General features: G+C 40.4%; 1 protein-coding gene across 2 annotated transcripts in view; it reads right to left on the bottom strand.

Annotated features, from left to right (window-relative positions):
* The window catches only part of SLC38A5 (solute carrier family 38 member 5), a 41,324-nt gene that overhangs the window by 6,398 nt on the left and 14,687 nt on the right, over positions 1 to 20,239 (bottom strand). For both annotated transcript variants that reach the window (XM_032212052.1, XM_032212053.1), the window contains 13 exons: positions 18,762 to 18,944; positions 15,740 to 15,824; positions 14,044 to 14,159; positions 13,662 to 13,735; positions 12,989 to 13,081; positions 12,616 to 12,697; positions 8,971 to 9,053; positions 7,849 to 7,907; positions 7,273 to 7,389; positions 6,399 to 6,478; positions 4,487 to 4,587; positions 2,268 to 2,392; positions 1,246 to 1,390 (listed from right to left, as the gene is read on the bottom strand). In XM_032212052.1, coding sequence (XP_032067943.1) covers positions 1,246 to 1,390; positions 2,268 to 2,392; positions 4,487 to 4,587; positions 6,399 to 6,478; positions 7,273 to 7,389; positions 7,849 to 7,907; positions 8,971 to 9,053; positions 12,616 to 12,697; positions 12,989 to 13,081; positions 13,662 to 13,735; positions 14,044 to 14,159; positions 15,740 to 15,824; positions 18,762 to 18,853 — 1,252 coding nt within the window. In that variant the 5' untranslated portion in view covers positions 18,854 to 18,944. The remainder of the gene's footprint in view (positions 1 to 1,245; positions 1,391 to 2,267; positions 2,393 to 4,486; positions 4,588 to 6,398; positions 6,479 to 7,272; positions 7,390 to 7,848; positions 7,908 to 8,970; positions 9,054 to 12,615; positions 12,698 to 12,988; positions 13,082 to 13,661; positions 13,736 to 14,043; positions 14,160 to 15,739; positions 15,825 to 18,761; positions 18,945 to 20,239) is intronic.

Below are 20,239 nucleotides of genomic sequence, written 5' to 3'. Positions count from 1 at the left end.
TTTGCAGGTGGCAATGCTTGTTTCCCTGCTTCCCTACAACTTTCTGAATTCTGCAGGTCTACTCCAAATGAGGAAGAAAACAACCCAGTCAGGCAAGTCCTTCTTCAGCAATTTACTTAATGTGCGTGACTATCAAGAAAAAAAGAAGTCTCTAGGGAATGGGGCTGAGGAGAAGAAGAGAGGAAGAGGCATGGGAGTAATCCTAAACTCATTTCCTGCTACCCGTTTGTTCTACTCAACATCACCTTACCAGTTGTTTCTACCCTCCATATTCCAGATCTGTACTAATCTTAGCAAACATGCTTTTAAAATCCTGGAATGGGCAATACTTGTGAACAGCAGGAGCAAAATTTGGAACTGAGATATAGTAGCAAGAAAGAGTATAATATGAACCAACTGTATTGTTTATAACTCTTTGTCACAAACGTGTCTGTTTCACCCAGAGGTGGGTTTCAAAAATTGTTCGAACCTACTCTGTGGGTGTGGCCTCCTTTGTGGGAGTGGCTTGCCGCCCATGTGACCGGATAGGAGTGGCTTGCCGCCCATGTGACCGGATACGAAGATGCCGATGACACTTGTCAGAACCACCTTAAATTACCTCACACACAGCACTGGCATGCATAAGAATATGATGTAAACTTGTTTTTTAAAAGGCATCTTTGGTTTGCGTTAAAACAACTTCAACACACGCAATGTTCTGATTGCACCACAAACGCAGTAGTCATCCTTACCTTTCACAGAGGCACTGAGTTTTATAAATATGAGCATGATAGTGTAGAATAATCATATCCAAGGACCAGTGGGGGGTTTCAAAAAAGTTTGGAACCTCTTCTGTAGGTGTGGCCTGCTTTCCGGGTCCACTGGTGGAACCTCCGGTTCGGTAGATTTGACGAACCGGTTCTACCGAATAGGTGCAAACTGGTAGGAACCCACCTCTGGTTTCACCTCATTATTGTCTTCACTGTCATTTAATGCTAGGCAAAGACTTCTATAGTCAACGTATGCAAGATACGTTTCAATATATTCTTTTAAACAAACTATAGTTCAAATGAATACAATGTGTGACCTCGACTATTACATGTATCATGCTGGTAAAGAATGAGGAGACTACATGTTCCTAGAACTGAGTTGCTGAGATTTCTGTTCCTTCAGCCCATGAAAACTCCCAATGCAGCATTGGCTGTATTGCTGTAATCCACTGCTACAATTCAATCTCAAATAGGTAGAAAAGTGCCCCATGCTTACCAATGACTCCAAAAATATCCTTGATGTTTGGCACAAAAATGACAAGGAGGTTGACAATGAAAAGAAGGCAGAAGGCAATGATGACGTGACGGATCCAACTGAAATCTTTCTTGGGGAATAGCAAATGCTGGATGGCTCTGCGGATCTAGGAGTACAGGGTGGCTTTAGCAAAGAGGTTTATGTACAGAGATGCCTGCTCTACGTAAGAGCATATAAATAATTGTGTAGTTGGGAGATTGAAGCACACTGTTCAGTTCACACAACATCCTTCACCCCTGATTAATTGAATCATAGTTTACTCAATTACATGTAATCCTCATTTAGTAACCAAAATTGACATTGGCAATTGGCAAATCAGTCATTAAGCGAAGTGGTCGGTAAATGAAACTGTGACTATGCTTATGATCTTACTTCTGCTTTTTTCTTTCTTTTACAAACCTGAGGTCATAAATGTGAGGCTTGGTTGCAAAGTTACTTTTTCATTCTGTTGCAATTACAAACAGTTGTTGGAGGAGGCAGTCACTAAGCAAGGACTATCAATATCAATTTTCTGGGCTGGACCACAAATCAGATAACTTGAGTTCACAGCCTTGGCTAAAATGTGGTTTACTAGCTATCATTATGGAAATACTTTACACGAAGCTGCTTGTATCATTCTAATAAACTACAATGGTGTTTTGCTTTTTATTATCAGTCTTTCTGCCTTTTGGCTATTTATGTCTCAGAGTAAGAGGAAAGGCCCTTGATTACAATGAGCTTCTACAATTCAGAAATAGGATGGGAAATTAAAGCAGGAGAAAACATGGTAAGAATATTTATAAGTATTGTGTTCCACAAATTTAGGCACAATAAAAACTGTATGGACCCATTCCCATTATGAGTGGCTTAAATTTGCCAACTCCAGATTTGACACTGGAGCTGAAGAGCAGAAAAGAGAGCAATCACACACAGCTCGCTGACCTAGGATTGAGGAGGGTTGGTGGTAAGCTACTATAAGCTACAATGGGAGAGAAAGATCTTACCGGGAACAGAACCACTGGCACAGTGAGAGTCACAGCTAGGAGTACAGCCAATCGCACCGAAAGGATAAGCTTGTCTAGAGGGTCAACTCTGATGTAGGTATGCAACATCTCTGCTTCAACATTCTCTGGCAAAAACAGAAGGAAGGCATTTAGATATCGAAAGGAGGAGGCTGTAGAACAGGAGTGAAACACCTGCGGCTCAGAGCTACAGGTGTTCCCTTAATTTCTTTTGGAAAGGATGTCTATGGAATCCCCTATGGATCAGGTTACTGAAAGTTCATTCTCCCTTTTCTCTTTTGAGACGAGGAACAGAATAAAATTTTCATGCAAATCCTGAGGTATGTAGTCACAGCTCAACAAATAAACAAAGGAAGAAACTCTCCAAACTCCGTCTTGACATATGAGACGCAACCCCAATCCCTTTGTGGCCCCCTCTGCCCCAGCCTCAATATTACTTATGACACTTGACCACTAAAAGGCCGCTCCTCTTTTGCTGTAAAATTTTGAGAAAAAAAGAAACAAAACCCCCAGGTCTTTAACTCTCCTGTAATTTTTATATATAAACCCTGGTATTTAAGAGAATATTTTCAGACACTAGCTCAGTGTTTCTCAACCTTGGCGACTTTAAGTCCTGTGGACTTCAACTCCCAGAATCCCCCAGCCAGCTCTCGCTGGCTGGGGGATTCTGGGAGTTGAAGTCCACAGGACTTAAAGTCGCCAAGGTTGAGAAACACTGCACTAGCACTTCCAGATGAGGTTCTGGAATCATGGAATCTTTACAAGAATTGCATACAAACACAACTTCCACTGTAGCTCTTGCATATTCTTCCTTTCTCTGATCTTTTACTTCTTCACTAAGATCATGTAGTTGCTACCCTCTGCAGATCAATATAAGCTTGGCCTGTTTCAGGGGTTCCACTGTATTAAAAAGATATTGATAAAATGTATAAATGGTTTAGAATTTCAATTGCCTTAATATATGGTAACTGTATATGTAGCTCCCCTTACTTGTTCTTCATCTATGCTTAAAAACGTATTTAAAATCCAAATGTCCTGTTTTAATTTGATGTTTTTTGTTCTATTAATTCCCCAGAGACAAAGTGTTTTAAATAATTTTCTTGGTACAAGCTTTAAAAACGCAACTACTGCTCAGAAGTGTATATTTTTAGTTGGAGAATGAAAGGCACCAGACATTTCAGGAACGTTCATGAACGTCTCACTGCAAAGTTTGTGAGAAATGGATGTGAGTGATCTGCAGTATCTTTCTTGCCCTCCTTTAAAAGGACTATATATTTTTCATTGGTAATGTGAGGAACGGTTCAAGTAGAAACATCTTCAAGAAACAAATTCAGCCTATGTGCTGCCTTTAGTCCAAAGATGGAACTGCATGGAAAACAATCAGGTCTTGCAAACTGGCTGGAAGCAGGTCATGTTGCCATTGGATCTGACAGTTATGATATATACACATTCTTAAGAGGGTATTTTTATCTTATTGCTTGCATGTTAAAAAAAAAAACATGGCATATGTACTCCTTTTATTTCAGCTTTTGCACAAAAAAAGAAGATGCTAATGGAGGAAGCATAAGATACGAAAATATTTTGCTTATGCACTACACGAAGAAGCATTTCACATCTCTACAGAGGTGAGACTTCTGAAAATAAGAATTCTGAAATGTTCCTCTCCTTTCCAAATATGTTCCTATTGGGAAAGAGTAGACCATTAGAGGTACAGCTGTTCTGAAATACCCAGACTCAACCAATGCAAATGGGAATTCATTTGTTCTTTCAAATGTGATGAGAAAGAGCTCTGTGAAGCCAGCTGAATAATATCTCCCATCCGTGGAGAGGGGAGAAGATCCATTTATGACTTTTTTGCTTCTTAAAGAAAGGTGAAGCGTACAGGTAGCAGATATTTTTTTTCTTCCATGATTTCTATGGAAAATTTAAGAAACCCTCTCAGTTTTATTATATGTTTTAATCAGAGGATATTTTAGTTATATTCAATTGCTTTATGCTTAAGCTTTGTCTCTATTATTTCCAGTCTGTCTTCTGCATATATAAAAGGAAGGACTACAATCAAAGACAGCATGTAACAATTAAGCATCATACCTCTTGTAGCCATGGAGGTCAATCAAAGAGGGAAATTCTTCCTTTCCTGTGTATGAAAGAGAATTAAGTGGCACCCCCAATAGTACCTCCTGAGAGGAACTGTCCCTTACCATAAAAGGTGAGGTAACCAAAGATAGCTGTCAGCAGATACATGGAAAACATGGCCAGGATGGAGACATTGGCTACACTCTGCATTCGACGCTTTGAAGCCCTAAGCAAGACACAAATTTCAGACCTCATTAAAACTTAATTAGGTCTCCAGTTCCTTCACAGAATGGATGAGCGAGTTGGTAGAAGGTTGATCAGAAGGTTGGGCTTCTAATTCTTACTGCTGAAACCTACCAAGTATGCTCCCATGAGGGCTTCCTTCCAAAGTGAGGCCTTACGGGAACCTAAAGGGCCATGCTACATGTTTCTATTCCATTCCATAACCCCAGACCTGCATTCCACCTGGTACTATATCGAAATCCAGATTACTGTTCCAGAATCGAAGGTGGTTTACCAAACTGCAAGCCAGAGGCTTTATTTTCTGCAGGGAACAATGCATTTGCAGCTTTTTGTAAGCAAGTCCTTCATCTTCTCCTCACTGCCTGCTAGACTTGCCCTTCACATCAGTGTTTCAGTGAACAAAACACACCATCCACAGTCCCATTAATAATCCCTCTGCTTCTTCTTGGAATTCAGCCAGGGAGGAAAGGGAAGTCCAAAGGACAGTATTCAATAGCTACCACCCATCTAAGCTTTGCCTGCTTTCTTTTCTTTTTAAAGAAAACATCCACAAAGCAGGAAAAATGAAGTGGTTATCTTTGGACTGATAGCACTTAAGCCTTCACTCTTTGGAAATCCCCTAATAGTTATTTCAGGTTATGTACATTTACCCTGGGAGAACAGGGGGGAATAACCTCCGTTTTATTACCCTTTCTACCACCAGTGCATACTTTGCCTGCCTATTTCTGATCTGCATTTCACAATCTTGAGCTTGGTCCACCTGGCCATAACTCTGCATTTTTGAGGTCCTGCTGCATCTCTCAGCCACAAACTACATGTGAGGCATGAAGCTGCTGCTTGCCTGACAAAGACCACTGTATTTTTTATTTTATTTTGTTAGTGCAAGAGACTTTTGGGTAGATGTTATACAAAAACTCCACATCCTGAACAATTTTGTGTTATTTCATCAAATCAGTCAGGGATCAGGACTATCTTTCTCAGGGAATCGTGACACTTCCCCCAAAGCCATGACCACCCATAAAATGACTGAAACAGATGTGTGGGGCTTGCTGTGATGATGTCAAACTCTGGGTGCGAAAGCACTAGCCCCCAATGACCTCCTAAACTTAAGAAGATGGATTTTGCTCTCCTATGTTTCTTCCATTCTTTCTTTCTGTCCCCCCACCATAATTGAAAGAGTCCCAAAGAAAATTATTTCATTTGAGCCTTTTCCAATGTATTATCCTCAAATCTGCTGTAACAATAATTCCTATAACCCCTAACAGATTAGGGATAACAGACATTGTAGATCACAAACCTGGAAGGTATAACACTAGAAAACTAGGAATAATGTATAGTGTGGCTAACCATGTCTGTTTCTTCCCTGTCCAGCACTGCCCTTCTCACTTTTCATTGGGACTAAGTGAATCTAATGACTAAGTGAATCTATGAGCTGTGGTGGCATAGTGGTTAAAGTGCGGTACTGCAGGCTCTTCTGCTGACTGCTGGCTGACTGCAATTTGGCAGTTCAAATCTCACCAGGCTCAAGGTTGATTCAGCCTTCCATCCTTCTGAGGTGGGTAAAATGAGGATCCAGATTGTTGGGGGAAATATGCGTACTCTGTAAACCGCTTAGAGAGGGCTGTAAAGCACTGTAAAGCAGTATATGAGTCTAAGTGCTATTGCTATTGCTATTTTTTTTAGCATTTCTTCCTCCACAAAGTTCAAATTATCTTGCATATTGTCCTCCTGCTATTCCACATATTCTTTCAGAAAATTCAGAACCTTTCCACTAATGCTGTCAAGTTTTCTCACCTGCGCAGCTCAGTGTAAATAGGAAGCACTTCTGGGTGGCAAACGAAGGCAAATGCCAAGATGGGGATTGCATACGCAGTCTAGAAAAATAAAAGAAAAAAACAGTTCCGTTTTTGTTCTAAGCAGAAGGAACTCATAATTTCTAGATTGCTCTTTCTCGTACATATATTGAAGTTGTTGTGAGTAAATACAGAGCAGTAGGACTATTTTACAGAAAACCTTATTATTAAAATTAGAAAGCAGGGTTTGTCTTTATAAATGCAGATGGTAATTTTCATTGAATTATAAATACATTACACTATATATATTTTACAGGCAAAATGGGAAGGGAAAAAAATCTATCTTGTCAATTGCACTTTCTTCCTCCATCAACTTTACAGTTGCTTCCTGATTTGTTATATACGTACACAACCTGAGATCTCAAAGCTACATGCATCCCTGAAAAATCTGGGTATAGCCTAAAGAGCTTCTTCAAAAGTTACCAAAGAATTTTATACTTGCAGAATATTGTTCCCCTTCTCAAAGAAAATCTATAATTCTGAGTACAATTACTAGGAATAATTTAGGAATCCTATTGCCCCCCCCCCCCATATTCCACTGACTTTAGTACTAGATGTACTTCAATAAAAGCAGGGGGGGAGGCAATATGTCATAGAGATTAAGATGCTGGGGTAAAGAGGCCATAGAGACTGAGCTTTAAGTACACATTCAGGCACAAAACCTATGTGATTAGAACATGGTAGCAGACAAAAGTCCATTAATTCACTTGAACAAGCAGATTCTGCAGGCCTCATATAGCCAAATGGTATTTCCCTGCTCTACCGTTAATCTTAACATGTTCAATTTCACTAGATTCAGATACTTTCATACTAACCTGAGAATTGAGAGGAAAGGCTTCAGCACTACAGATATCATGACTGGACTCCATGGTGCTATTGACCACCACAGTATCATTAAAGGGACAAGGGATCTGGAATTTCTTGTAAATTACCTTTGTGGCAGAAATGGGAAATGGATGGTGAGCATTAGGAAAGAGTGAATGAGAGATAAAGCAGCCAAAAAAACAACAACAACACACAGCTTTTACACCTTTTCCAAAGCACCAGAAGGCAAGACAAGAAACAATGGATGAAAACTAATCAAGAAGAGAAGCAACCTGGAATTAAGGAGTTAATTGTCTTAACATTGAGGACAATTAAAACAGTGGAATGGCTTGCCTTCAGAAGTTGTAGAGGCTTAATCACCGGAGGTTTTTAAGAAAAGCCTGAACAGTCACTTATCTGAAATGGTATAGAGTCTCCTGCTTGAGTAGCGGGTTGGACTAGAAGACCTCCAAGGTCCTTTTCAGCTCTATTCTGATTGAAAACCTCTGAAAATATTGTGGCACATATTTCCTATTTAAATCTGGCACCTTTTCTTTCCCAGCATTTCTGGGAATTATTTAACTCACCGAGATGAGAAAGAAACACATACAGGTGAGTGAGAGTCCACTGGTATAACCAAGATAACCTGTGAAAAAAAGGAAGGGAACAAAGGAATTGCATCAAACTTTTGTACAGGATCTTCATAAAAAGCCTCTCAAAAGATTTTACAGCAAAGAAAGCTAAATATGGAAAAGAAAGCCGCCATTAATTAGATATATCTGCTCTTAAAACAATACAAATAGGACGGTGTCCTTAGTTCTAAATTGATGCAATGACCTTCTCCAATTCAACATCTATATACTACAGGGAAAATTTGAGAGAAAAAGTGCAGAGTTCAGCCTTGGAGGATGTTTTAACAATTGCAAGCAACAAATTCCAGTGTAGAAAACAGAAATAAAGCAGCCAGGAAAAATGCACTTTTTTAGTATATGTTTAACAAATTGATATATTGGGCTTTGTTCAATTTACACTTATTTATTACATAAATTGTATAATTGTTTATTGGGTGTGGAAGGATTGATTTAATTTTGAATATTAAGTTTATGACATGGGTGATCAACTAAATTCAAATTGGATGAATTCAATGCCATTGTATTCGATTAATACGTTTAGTGAGAGATTGGATTAGAGGGTTTTCCCAGAATTTTTTTTAACCCTTACATTCTATGATTGTATTAATTTATTCAATCAGATAATAAAAATGCAAGCGCACCCAGGTGAAAATCTTCTGTCAGCACGAGATGATTTAGATGTATTAGATTTGAGCCCACAGTTTAAATTCAATCGACAATTCAGTTCGGAAAGTCAATGCAATTGAATTTGGCAATGCACATACTGGGGGGAAAAACAACCCCATGGAATATCGCTTTTCTGCTAATATCCTTTTGTGCCCTAAATAATTCTCTGCAACAATAGGTTGCAAGATCAATGTCAACAGAAGATCCTCATAGGAAGCAATGCTGATTCCCTCCAGTTGGGGGTAGCACTGTTGTATATGCCTCAACTCATTGACTGAAGTGACACAATCTTGCCTTGAACTCTTAAGGTAGAAAACCAGCAGTGACGCAAAAAGTACATACACATGATCAGGCAATATTTATCCAAGCATGCACAAGCAGAACACAGGACAAACACTTTCTGTCACTTACCTAAATGTTTCATCAGAGCCAAGGGCAGGATGACACTAACGCTGACGACAACTATTAAAATTTGCCCGTTCATGTACCATTCGCTGAAAATAAAGCACAACAGTTAGATGAATCCATGAACATTATAGTTACCTCACTCTCTTTTTCTCTCACACACACCCAGAGAGAGTGAACAGTAGCAAAAAAAAGACGTCCTATGTGTGGACAAGACAGACAGACTGACTGACTCTTCGCAGGTGCCATCTTTTTTCATCCTTTTTATCTTTTTTTAAAAAATCCTTTTTATTATGGACTGAAAAGCATGGAGTACACTTTTGCATCTGGCTATTTGACATTTTCCTTCCCAAATTTAAATCTGTATTTATTTTAGTTAGCAAATATAACTAGCCAAATGCTACCTGCCCTATCTTTTAAAAAAAAAAAAATCTTTAAAATGAACTCTACAGATGCTGTACTTTGTACATGGAAAAGAACTGTGTCCCTGTTAGAGCCAAGACTTAGGTGTCAGCCCCACTAGGTCATTATTTCCAACGACAACAATTGACAGTCGTCCAGAGGAATCAAGGACAGAGGATTCACTGATAAAGAGAGTGTTTTTCTTTTTCTCTCGTCCAGTTGTGTCCAATTCTCAGACTGCTTGGGCAAGTCCCCATAGTTTTCTTGGCAAGGGTATTCAGAAGTGTTTGCTATTGTCTCCTTCCTAAGGCTGAGAGAAAGTGACTAGCTAGCCCAAGGCCACCCATTCAGCTTTGTGTCTTAAGGCAGGACTAGAATTCACAGTCTCCGGGTTTCTAGCCTGTTGCCTTAACCATTACACCAAATTGACTCTACAAGAGTGTATGAAAGACACCAAAATGTCCTTTTCCCCAGCTTGAATAATCTCCAAGTACATGAACTTCAGATCCCAAAATTCTCCAGCCAATGCAGCTGTTGCTAAGAATTTTTACAACTGACATCCATGCATTTGCAGATGCCAAGATTAGGAAAGACTTGAGAGGAACTGCTGGGATAGAGGTAACGCTTTCCTACTGATGACTACAAATTTGTATGTTTACAGTTAGCCCTCATGGGATTGGTCAGAAATTCAGAAGCCATTCAGAAGCATGACAATATGCAAATAAGTGAGCAGTGAATGACCAAAGTGATTTGAGATTTCTCTTGCACTATGCCATTTCTTTTCTTTTCTGATTATTTGCAGAGTTGTAGTGGTGTCCAACCAATCTGTTAAGCATTTTATTACAAGGAAACAAACCCTTCCCTGTTCCTGTAAGTGGGCAGATTTCTTCCTCAAACTTTATTCCATCCTAACCACCCTCTCTTTCCTCCAGAGGTCTCCAGAGGTAGTGGCATGGTCCATTATGAGCTGAGGCCCGTTCAGAACTGGGCTACAGCAGGCGAGCATGCACGCAGCTTTACTTGCATGGAGCTCTGCACACACACACACACACGCTCCCCCACCACTCATGTGTCAACTATGAAGTGAACCTGGCTGAAGCCGTCTTGGAGGCTTTCAGGGTTTCCACACAACGGAGGGAGGGGGGAAATAGTTAGATAGGGTTTTGTAGCCAAAACAATAAAATTTTCCTGTGGGAACCAAGGACATTCTCACAGGTGTTTAGCCAGAGGAGGAAGTGAAGTTCTCCTGAATCCATTATGATATCCTAATATGAAAATAGTGATATTCCGCTTGCAATAAAGAAATAGTCTGTCATTCATAACAGAACTTTTAATGACAAACATAAGATCAGTTAAAGAACTGATCTTACGCTAAGAACTGGAGTGCAATGGTATTGACATAACCTAATTTAAGTTTGAAGGCTACTTTACAAATCTTTCCCTCTTCCATTTTTATCCCAGTCCACATGAAAAACAGAGATTTTTTTTTTTAAAAGACATACAGGCAAAGTTGAAATGTGGCTTCACTTCCACATTTACCCAATTTAAAGCTGAAAAAAATGAGATAGCATCACAGAGTTGTATTTTGACATATATAAATTTACTCTAGAAATTCTGACCACTTTACTGTCTGTGGTAACATGGCAATATTCCAGTTCAACAACTTTTTTTACAGTTTAAAATAGTACACGCAAAAATGTCATAACTTTTTACTCTTATAACATCTTGTAACATAGGAATGCTTTTAAATATCTTCCCAATTTTTACACAACACATGAACACATTGCTTAGCCTTAGTAGCCTTTTAAAAATGAAAAAAAAAATCCTTGTCCTTCTACACATAAATGGCCTTAAATACAAGCTATTTAAATGTAAATCTCCTTTAAATACAGTTGCCGCTTTTTCCTTCCAACTTTCAACAATGTATTTCTTTCAGACATGGTTGTCAACTTGTACAGGGAGAAAGATAAATACTAGTGGATTTTAATGCTAACATATGCCCCAAGATGACATCCAATAGCGTTTCAGCACAATTTGTGGTGAAGTTATTTTCCACTCCTAAATGGAAACTCAGGGGAGAGTTTATGATCCACAAGGGAATAATCTCTGTATCTCCTTCCCCCGTCTTGTTTCTGAGAGTGGGAGTTTAAGTCCTGCAAGCAACAGAGCACTGTGGCTTGGTCCCAAATTCTCTTGATCAGGGGAGGAATGTGAATAAGGCACCAAGCCCCCGAAGATCCATTTATAGAAGGAAAAATTAGCCAAAAAGACCAGCTGCTTCCTTCCATAATACCACTCAGAAACCCCTTAGAACAGCTCTGGAAAAAAAGGGGGGCTGTCGCAGAGTGAAAGAGGAGGAGGGAAAGAGGTGTGGCCCTCACATACATACCATCTCTAATTTCATTTTAGGTCGCAATGGCCATAAACTAACTCCACAAGGGAAGATTATTAAGAGTTCAAGTCCTGAAATAATTGTGGATTTGGTTGGGTTTTACCTGGAGGTCACAAAACTAACTTAACTAGATCAGATAGTAGATCCATTCATCTAATATGCTAAGCTTGATTAGAATGAATCTTGTTTAGGTTTTCTGGTGCAGTAATATATTATGTGAATCCAACCTATTTAGAGAGTTTATGTTCCATGCATGTTGCAAATACAATAAATGGATCAACTCAGTGAACAGGTTAAGCATGTTTGGTGAATAATTAAAACCGTGCTGTACATTGTCAAAATCCAGGAGGTTTTCAACTGGAAATCACCCTAGATTTAGCATGCTATGGCTGAAGAATGCCCAAAGGGTAGCAGCAACCCCTAATTAACCACTTAACCCTGGAAAAATAACAAAAACAATAAGATGATGTGGATTATACTCCAACAAATAAGAGTGTCAAATATGGGGAAACTGATATAATTCAGCCCTTCCTTCCTTCCTTCCTCCCTCCCTCCCTCCCTCCCTCCCTCCCTCCCTCCCCTTCTCTCATTGAGGAACTGCTGCATGCTCATCTGCTCTGTGTAATTTCAAGCAGAACGCAGTTAGGAGATTAAGATTAAGATTTAGTTTATTTGTATGCCGCCCTTCTCCGGGAGGGACTCAGGGCGGCGAACAACTCAAAAGGGGAAAAGGGGATACAAACACAATACACGTAATTAAAATACACAAGAGTCATACAGCCATACAAGTCGAGAGGGGAGGGGAACTCATCAACCCCAGGAAGGAAGGAGGAAGAAGAGCAGTGAGTTTTGCTTACCCATTGTTTGCCGTCAGCCCTAAGAAGGTTTGGATCACAAGTGGCAGTTCAGATTTAACAATGAACAAGTAACTGGACATAGCTGTGAAAAGAGAAAGCTGTCAGGATCCCCTGAATGTCCTTTTTGGGGAAGAGTGAAAACAGTAAGATGGTATTTGATTGCCCACCCTTGTCCTCAGGCTGAACACTGGATATTGGTTTTAAAAAATCATCATTGCCATCAGTTTGTAGAAGTCAAGATCACAATGCCCCTTTACTCAGCCTTCTTCCTTGAACTTCATACACACACCCCAGCTATCAGAAGCAAATATATGCAAGTATACATCGCTTTGTTATCCCTTTCTGACCCAACAGGGAAGTGGGAAAGCTTTACCTCCTATGTTGTGTATTGAAATTATGACAGCAGCCACCACTTTGCCCCCATGGCCAAAGGCCTTCAATCCCAGCTGTTCATAAGCTCTAATTCCTAAATAGGAGAGAGAAAGGGTTCAGATAGGTTGGTTTGTAATTCTAGGGTGATAACACTATCAGTCTTAACCACTGTTCAAAATTATGCTCCTTTTATGCTAGCAGTCAACACACTCAACAATCCAGTTACGGTAGGAATCGACACATTCCTCAACATATTGAGTTTTTAAAAAAGCATGCAGCTCCTTGGTAATAATGATGTCCTAAGGACAAATTGTGCTCTTCAGACACAATCTGGCTGCGCAACAAAAATAGCCATCTTTGAATGCCAGTCCAGCTTCCTGTATGGCCCACTGATCAATTTCAAAACCAGTTTTCAAGGCATCTACAGCCTGCACTAATTCTTGTTAGATCACAGCCCTTGGAGAACAAGACTTTTTAATGATCCAAACTGATAGAAGACGTGGATTCTAACAACAGCAAAAAAATTCTGAACACCACTCTGAAATCCCTTAGTAGAATACACCCCTGCATTCTATTAGTTTTATTTCTACCCCCAATGAGCAGTATGGCTAAGGTCAGTGTCTCACCCTGTGCCCCATAACAAATGCTATGGAGTCTCCTGAATTGTGACTTACCAACAACTCCAGCACACTTCAGCAGCAGATGAATGGAATAGGAGGAGAGCAAAGCAATGCAGATCAAAAGGATCCTGGAAGAAGGACAACAATGAATGTCAGCCCAATCAATGCTTCTTTCACAGAAATGGAACAAATCTGGAATGCCTCTTCCATGGAGACAAAGAGAACTCTTTCCAATCCTCAACTGGACTGTTGAGTTCTAGCCCAACCCTACTTGAATTCACAAATTCCATCCAATCCCTGCTTGGGATTTAGTTCTTACAATCCATCCAGCAGCAGACCCACAGGTGGAAAACGCGGCTGAATTTCTACTTGCTTCCTCCCCATTGGATTGTGGATTTTTTTTTCCTGGGTACCATGCTGTGGGAGTTACACTCACACAAAGAGGGTGATTCCCGTATTCCTCATGGCATAGGCCAGGCCCAGGATGCCACTCCCCATGATGGCGTTGCTCAGATTAAAGACTGATATCCCAAACGAAGTCTTTCCCTCAAACTGCAGCCGAGATTTAAGAAAAGAAACAAAAACCAAATTTCAGAAATTGGGTGGGAAAAAGCCTTTGGGCCATATGGAAAACAAAGCACTAAACTTAATAGAAGTATAATACATGAGGATGAAAGGGGGAAATGATACCAACCATTAAATAGCCAAGGGTCATCCAGTAGGAAAGTTGAAGTGGCCTGCATGAGTGTCCCTATAAAGTTACCAATTACTATACAATACTGCACTGTACCAGTCTGATTCTTACAGATTTATACTTTATATATTTTTGGAGGTCTGCGTTTGACTCAAGTGTGTGGGAACACTTGTACCAGAATGAAGACTTCTAAGACACAACAAAAGATGGTTCTCAAAAGAAGAGATGACTCAGTGAACAGGAGAAAACAATGACAGTCAAATTAAAAAGAGCCAGGAGATAACACAAATCTATAAAGGTGGGGCTGATTAAACCTTGTTGGAAATTATAAATATAGGTGGCCATGATATAAATAAATAATAAAATATAATGAGGTAATACTTCTAAAATACCTACATGATATAATAGGCATGCTAACAAGATCACAAATCATGGGCAACATTCAGTAGAAGTCTGAGATATTCTGGGAACCATATCCTATGTCTCAATGCAACAGTTGCGCAATAATACACACACCCCGTGTAAAAAATAAATAAATGACACTTGTACAAGGAAAATTCTTCAATCCTGTTTCATTAGGTCATCCTGGATTGGTAGACATCTGCAAACTGCATTAAGAAATAGCTGAGACATTTGAATTTTACTTTCCGGGATAAGTAGAGGAATGGGAATAAACAGGAGCTGGTTGTTTTCATGATGGAAGTAATGTTATGTCATCCTACTGCAAGTTCTGCCCTTTTGTGCAGTATGTGTGCATGCAACGTCATGTTGCACATATAAAAAGATGGGTCCTTGGTGTTTGCTGAGCTCATCGATGCTAGTAGTAGCACTGATGATATTACCTAGTTTGGGTAATGAAACATCTACAAGAAAAAAAAAACCAAGCTCAGAGGGCACCAAGGACTGCGTGACCCGTCAAAACCGCGTTCCACAAAAGCGCGGTCGACGAAATCGCGTATGTGACGTCATCACAACGCGACGAAAAAGATCGAAAAATTGAAATAAAAATTAAATTACAGCAAGCCGATTCACATAAAGGTAAGGGTTAGGTTAAGGGTTAGGGTTAGGGTTAGGTTAAGGGTTAGGGTTACGTTTAGAGCGTTAGCGTTACATTTAGCGTTAGGTTAAGGATTAGCGTTAGGTTTTTCGTCATGTTAAGGGTTAGGTTTAGGGTTAGGTTAAGGGTTAGGTTTAGGGTTAGGTTTGGGGGGGTTAGGGTAAGGTTTTCGCTTTATTTTTACATTTTTCGATCTTTTTCGTCGCGCTGTGATGACGTCACATACGCGCTTTCGTCGACCGCGATTTTGTCGTCCGCGGTTTTGTGGTGGAACCCAAGGACTGAGCTACAATTATTCTCCTTTATTAGTACAAATAAGCATTAAGCCTTCCGTCACAACTCCATGCAGCTTAGCGATATCTGACCGACATCATCACCTACATCAGTGAATTGGCTGAATTTCTTGCTGGCAGCGTTAGGCAAGAAGCCATCTTGTTCTGCTGAAATACGTTCCTCTTCCTCATACCTGAAATGGAAGGGAAAGTAGGAAAGGTCAGTGGAGTCCGAAACCAGAACTGTACCTGTTAAGCATCACAAATCAATGGCTCAAGCTAAACAGGTCGTGCTGTGTTCCAATTCAAGTGTCTTGAATCTTAAAGAGGTGGTGGAAAGGAATGAAAAGAGAGGAAACGAAGTAGATGAAACCATCATGTGTTATTGTACTTAGCATAAGTATTGAACTACTATAATGTGATTTACATATTGTCTGGTTGCTCTAATAAAATAAATGTGTTAATTTAAAAATATATAGATTTGGCAATCGTTACTCTCTTGCCAAATTCTGACGTAACTATAAAATGGAGCCAGTGCATTAATATTAATCAAATAAATTACTACTATGTTTTGCTTTTGCTTCAAATACTTGGAGATAATTACTATGACGAGTTGTAACAATTATCCTGCTTGATTGTATCTGGTATTAATACCTGCATGTCTGGGTGTTGGATGCTAGAGAGGACTTGTTCTGGTCTTTTATTTTCTGGTCCTGTGTTCTGGTTTTGTTGGGCTTTGATCTTTAATGACATTTCCATATATCCAACCTGAGATCAGGCTCTCTATGGTTACTTACACTTGTCATTTAGTGCAGTGTTTCTCAACCTTGGCAACTTGAAGATGTCCGGACTTCAACTCCCAGAATTCCCCAGCCAGCATTCGCTGGCTGGGGAATTCTGGGAGTTGAAGTCCGGACATCTTCAAGTTGCCAAGGTTGAGAAACACTGATTTAGTGGTCCAGTGCCAAATCTGGAGCATGGAAAAGTTTTTCAGATGTATACCTGCCATTCATTCATTCATTCATTTATTGAATTTCTATGCCGCCCAATCCCGGAGGAGTCCGGGCGGCTTACAGAAATGAAAAAAAGAATTTAAAAGGATTATTAAAAACAATGGGACACAACAAAGTTAAAAAGGAACACAACAGACACCCAATCAGATGGAGCTGGACCTCCATCAAGGGGTCAACAGCCCCCAAGCCTGCCGGAAAAGCCAGGTTTTAATGGCTTTGCAAAAGGCCATGAGAATGGATAGGGCCTGGATCTCTGGGGGCAGAGATTAATTTCTGGACCTAATTAACAACTGGAAATTTGGTACCCTTGCTAATGAAGTTGATTATGCAAAAATGGTGCTCCCTGAAGCCAGTGCAAAGAAAGAACACGTGAGAGCGCCTGATCAAGCTAATGAACTCTAATATTATTTCTAAGACACATCTTCACCATCTGGGTGAAAACTGGGTAGTTCTGGGTAGTTTCATTGAAAATAAAAAAAAACAGGGGGAAAAAGTCCTGAATTGGAAGCTTGACAGAACATGCAACTAAGAAACGTGTTTATTTGTTTGCTGCTGGCAGAGTGGTTTCTAACACTTTGGAGGACAGACTGATGATCTGTGTATTAATTTTGCCACTAGAAGTAGTTGCTTCTCAATCTGCATCTTTCTATATTGCCTCCAGGGGTTTTTTATGTTACAGAAATATTTTTCCCCGTGTGAGGGAACTGCTCTGGTGTCTCTTTGCCTAACCTGAATTCCTGCTTTACTGGCTTTGATTCTGCTTACTCAGTTAATTTCCATCTTTCTCACATGCTGCCCAATTCTGCATGCCCAACCTTCTTCATAACTTCCAAACTAAAAATATATAAATTGTCAATTTCCCTCTCTCTTTTCTCTTCCATTTCTATACCTATTTGTATTTGTTTTGAAGGCTGCATGAAAGTATATAAACAAGTATTATTTCTCCTAAAATTCTCATTTTAAATAAATTTTCCTAATATACAGATATAAATTCCAGAAGTATTGGGTGTATTAATTATAATTAACATTTTATGTGGTTTCTTGTTGTTCCCCTTTCACATGTAAACTGCTCATCTTTCCTTGCAACAATCTTTGCCTTTTGGGCTGTATTTCTAAGTCATGACCCTCTTCTGCAATGTGCAGATACTATAGGAATATAGATGCATGCTTCAGTTTGCAAAACTTGCAAAGTTGTAAATTTGGTTCGTTTTTATTACGCAACCACTCGTGTAGCAGCTAGTTATGAAAGCACTGATTGAGGTCCTCGTTGTTGCATTTGTTGCAGTGTCCCCAAAGCCATGTGATCACAGCTTGGACCCTTGGCAGCCAACTCACAATTATGTCACAGCATCCCATGGTTAATTGTGAGCTTCACCGCTGGTTTCTGAAAAGCAAAGTCAAAGGGGAAGCCAACCAGAGGTCACACAAATGGTGATCATCTGTCTGTGGGAGATGGAACCATGCTGGATTCAAACAACTGGGACTGCCACAACTGCCACTGTAAGTTGGCACAGTGACATGATGCTGCATTTTATGATGCCATCACTTAGCAATGGAACCGACAGGCCCAATCATTATAGTGAAACGAGGACTCCCCGTACATATATTTGTTGCATTAATATCTCACCTTTTCACTGGGAGCTCAATGTGGTATATATACAGAGCAGTGGTGGGATTCAATTTTTTTAACTACCTGTTCTGTGGGCGTGGCTTGGTGGGCGTGGCTTGGTTTAGTGGGCGTGGCAGGGAAGGATACTGCAAAATCCCCATTCCCTCCCATTCAGCTGGGACTCGGGAGGCAGAGAATATATGGGAGCGGGGCCAGTCAGAGGTGGTACTTACCGGTTCTCCAAACTACTCAAAATTTCCGCTACCGGTTCTCCAGAACTGGTCAGAACCTGCTCAATACCACCTCTGATACGGAGCCTCCCCCTTATTCTAGCCCCCTGAGTGTGAGGTAGGCAGGGTTGAGCGAATATGATTGGTCTGAATTCAGACGGACAGTTTCACAGTCAAGTGAAAACTTGGTCGCCTGGTCCCAATCTAACATCTTTAACCGTTACACCACGGAGGGCGTATTCCCAACCAATTACTCTGTCGTTCCTACTAAAGACTCACCCATCCTCCAAGACAGCTGCTTTGTCACTGTCAGGTATGGTACCATTGAATCTTTCAGTGCCATTCTCGCTTCCCATTTTTTGCAGTTCCATCTTCGCAGTCAGTGGGATGTTTGCACACGGATGTGGGTAATGCCTTCAGGAAACCGCCAGCAACAGCAATACACTTGTTTCAGCAGGATACCTGAGGACATGGAGAAGACTTCAACAAGCAGCATTCAATAATACCAAGGGGGTGGGGAGAGGGGCTGGAATTAGGTAGTACTGAGAATCCAAATATTCTGCTCCCAGCTGCAGGAAGGGTGTGGATGGGGGGGGAGGGGAAGGGAGGCACTGCCAGAATAGTTTTGCCACTCTAATGAAAAGGCACGCCAAGAAACATACAGCAATTCCAACCCCATGCCTGGGGGAGAGTCTGTCCTGACAGAGGGTAGGTGAAGAAGGATGTTAGCCTGTTCCCTCTCCCATCCACACCTTTAAGCACAAGTTGGCAGGCTGCTTCCCTAAGCATTTTCACACACATCTGCATGCTACTGCCAAGGAACATGGCACGTACTCATGTACTGGGTGGTGTACCAACTGCTCTATGAGCCCTCCTCCCCTAACAATAACCATTATAGTCTAAGGTAAGAAAAAATGCACTAAAACCCATAGCCACTTTCTCAAAGATTCTGGCTTGAGAGAAGATGTCTTTTCTTGTAGTTTTGTCTGAAGACTGGGGGGGGGGGGGAGAGGAAGGGAAATCTTTGGGAGGGGGGGGCAAAAGACATAGTAGCATGTATAATGAATACAGCGGTTGTATTCATACCATAGATTTACTGAAGTATCATTGACCCAGCCATATCCAGGAAAGAAAGTTCTAAATGCACAGATAAAATGATCCCCAAATTTGCAGAGCTACCTTCTTATTCAGAAGTGGTTAGACGCGAGATTATTTCATCCAGACTCTTTTACTTTTTCTCAACCTGGTGCTCTCTGAATATGTTGGGGATACAATGCACACATATCCTGGACCACCACCCACACTTCCTGACTCCTAGAGTCACTGCAATTAGGCTTCTGAAACAGCCAATTTACAAATTTTGATTTAGACTTTATATTTGTCAAAGTTTTTGGAAGGGGGGGGGGTTGTTTTGTCTGTATTTGACCACTATAATATTTTGCCCTTTTAAGGCCTTGAGCTCAATGAACAGTTTCCGGGACATAATGGGCACTAACTCCTATAGTCAGTGAGTGAGTGGTTTCTATATAATAATTTAAGGCAGAAGTGGTGGGAATCAAACTCCTGATGAAAGTTGTAGTCCAAAATTCGATTGGAGGGCAGTAATCTGAAGAAACTGATGTTGGGATTTAATTCAGGCAGTCTGACCAAAAGCTGAAGCAAAAGGGATGCTTGAAGAAGATGGTGATATTTTAACCCCTATTTAGGATGCAAAAATGTGAGACAGGCAGATCTGAATAAGCAGGCTTTGTACAATA

This window comes from Thamnophis elegans, chromosome 2, assembly GCF_009769535.1.
Source record: "Thamnophis elegans isolate rThaEle1 chromosome 2, rThaEle1.pri, whole genome shotgun sequence".
Taxonomy (NCBI): Eukaryota; Metazoa; Chordata; class Lepidosauria; order Squamata; family Colubridae; genus Thamnophis; species Thamnophis elegans.
The sequence above is the reverse complement of the archived record's forward strand: the minus strand, read 5'-3'. Positions and strand labels throughout refer to the sequence as shown.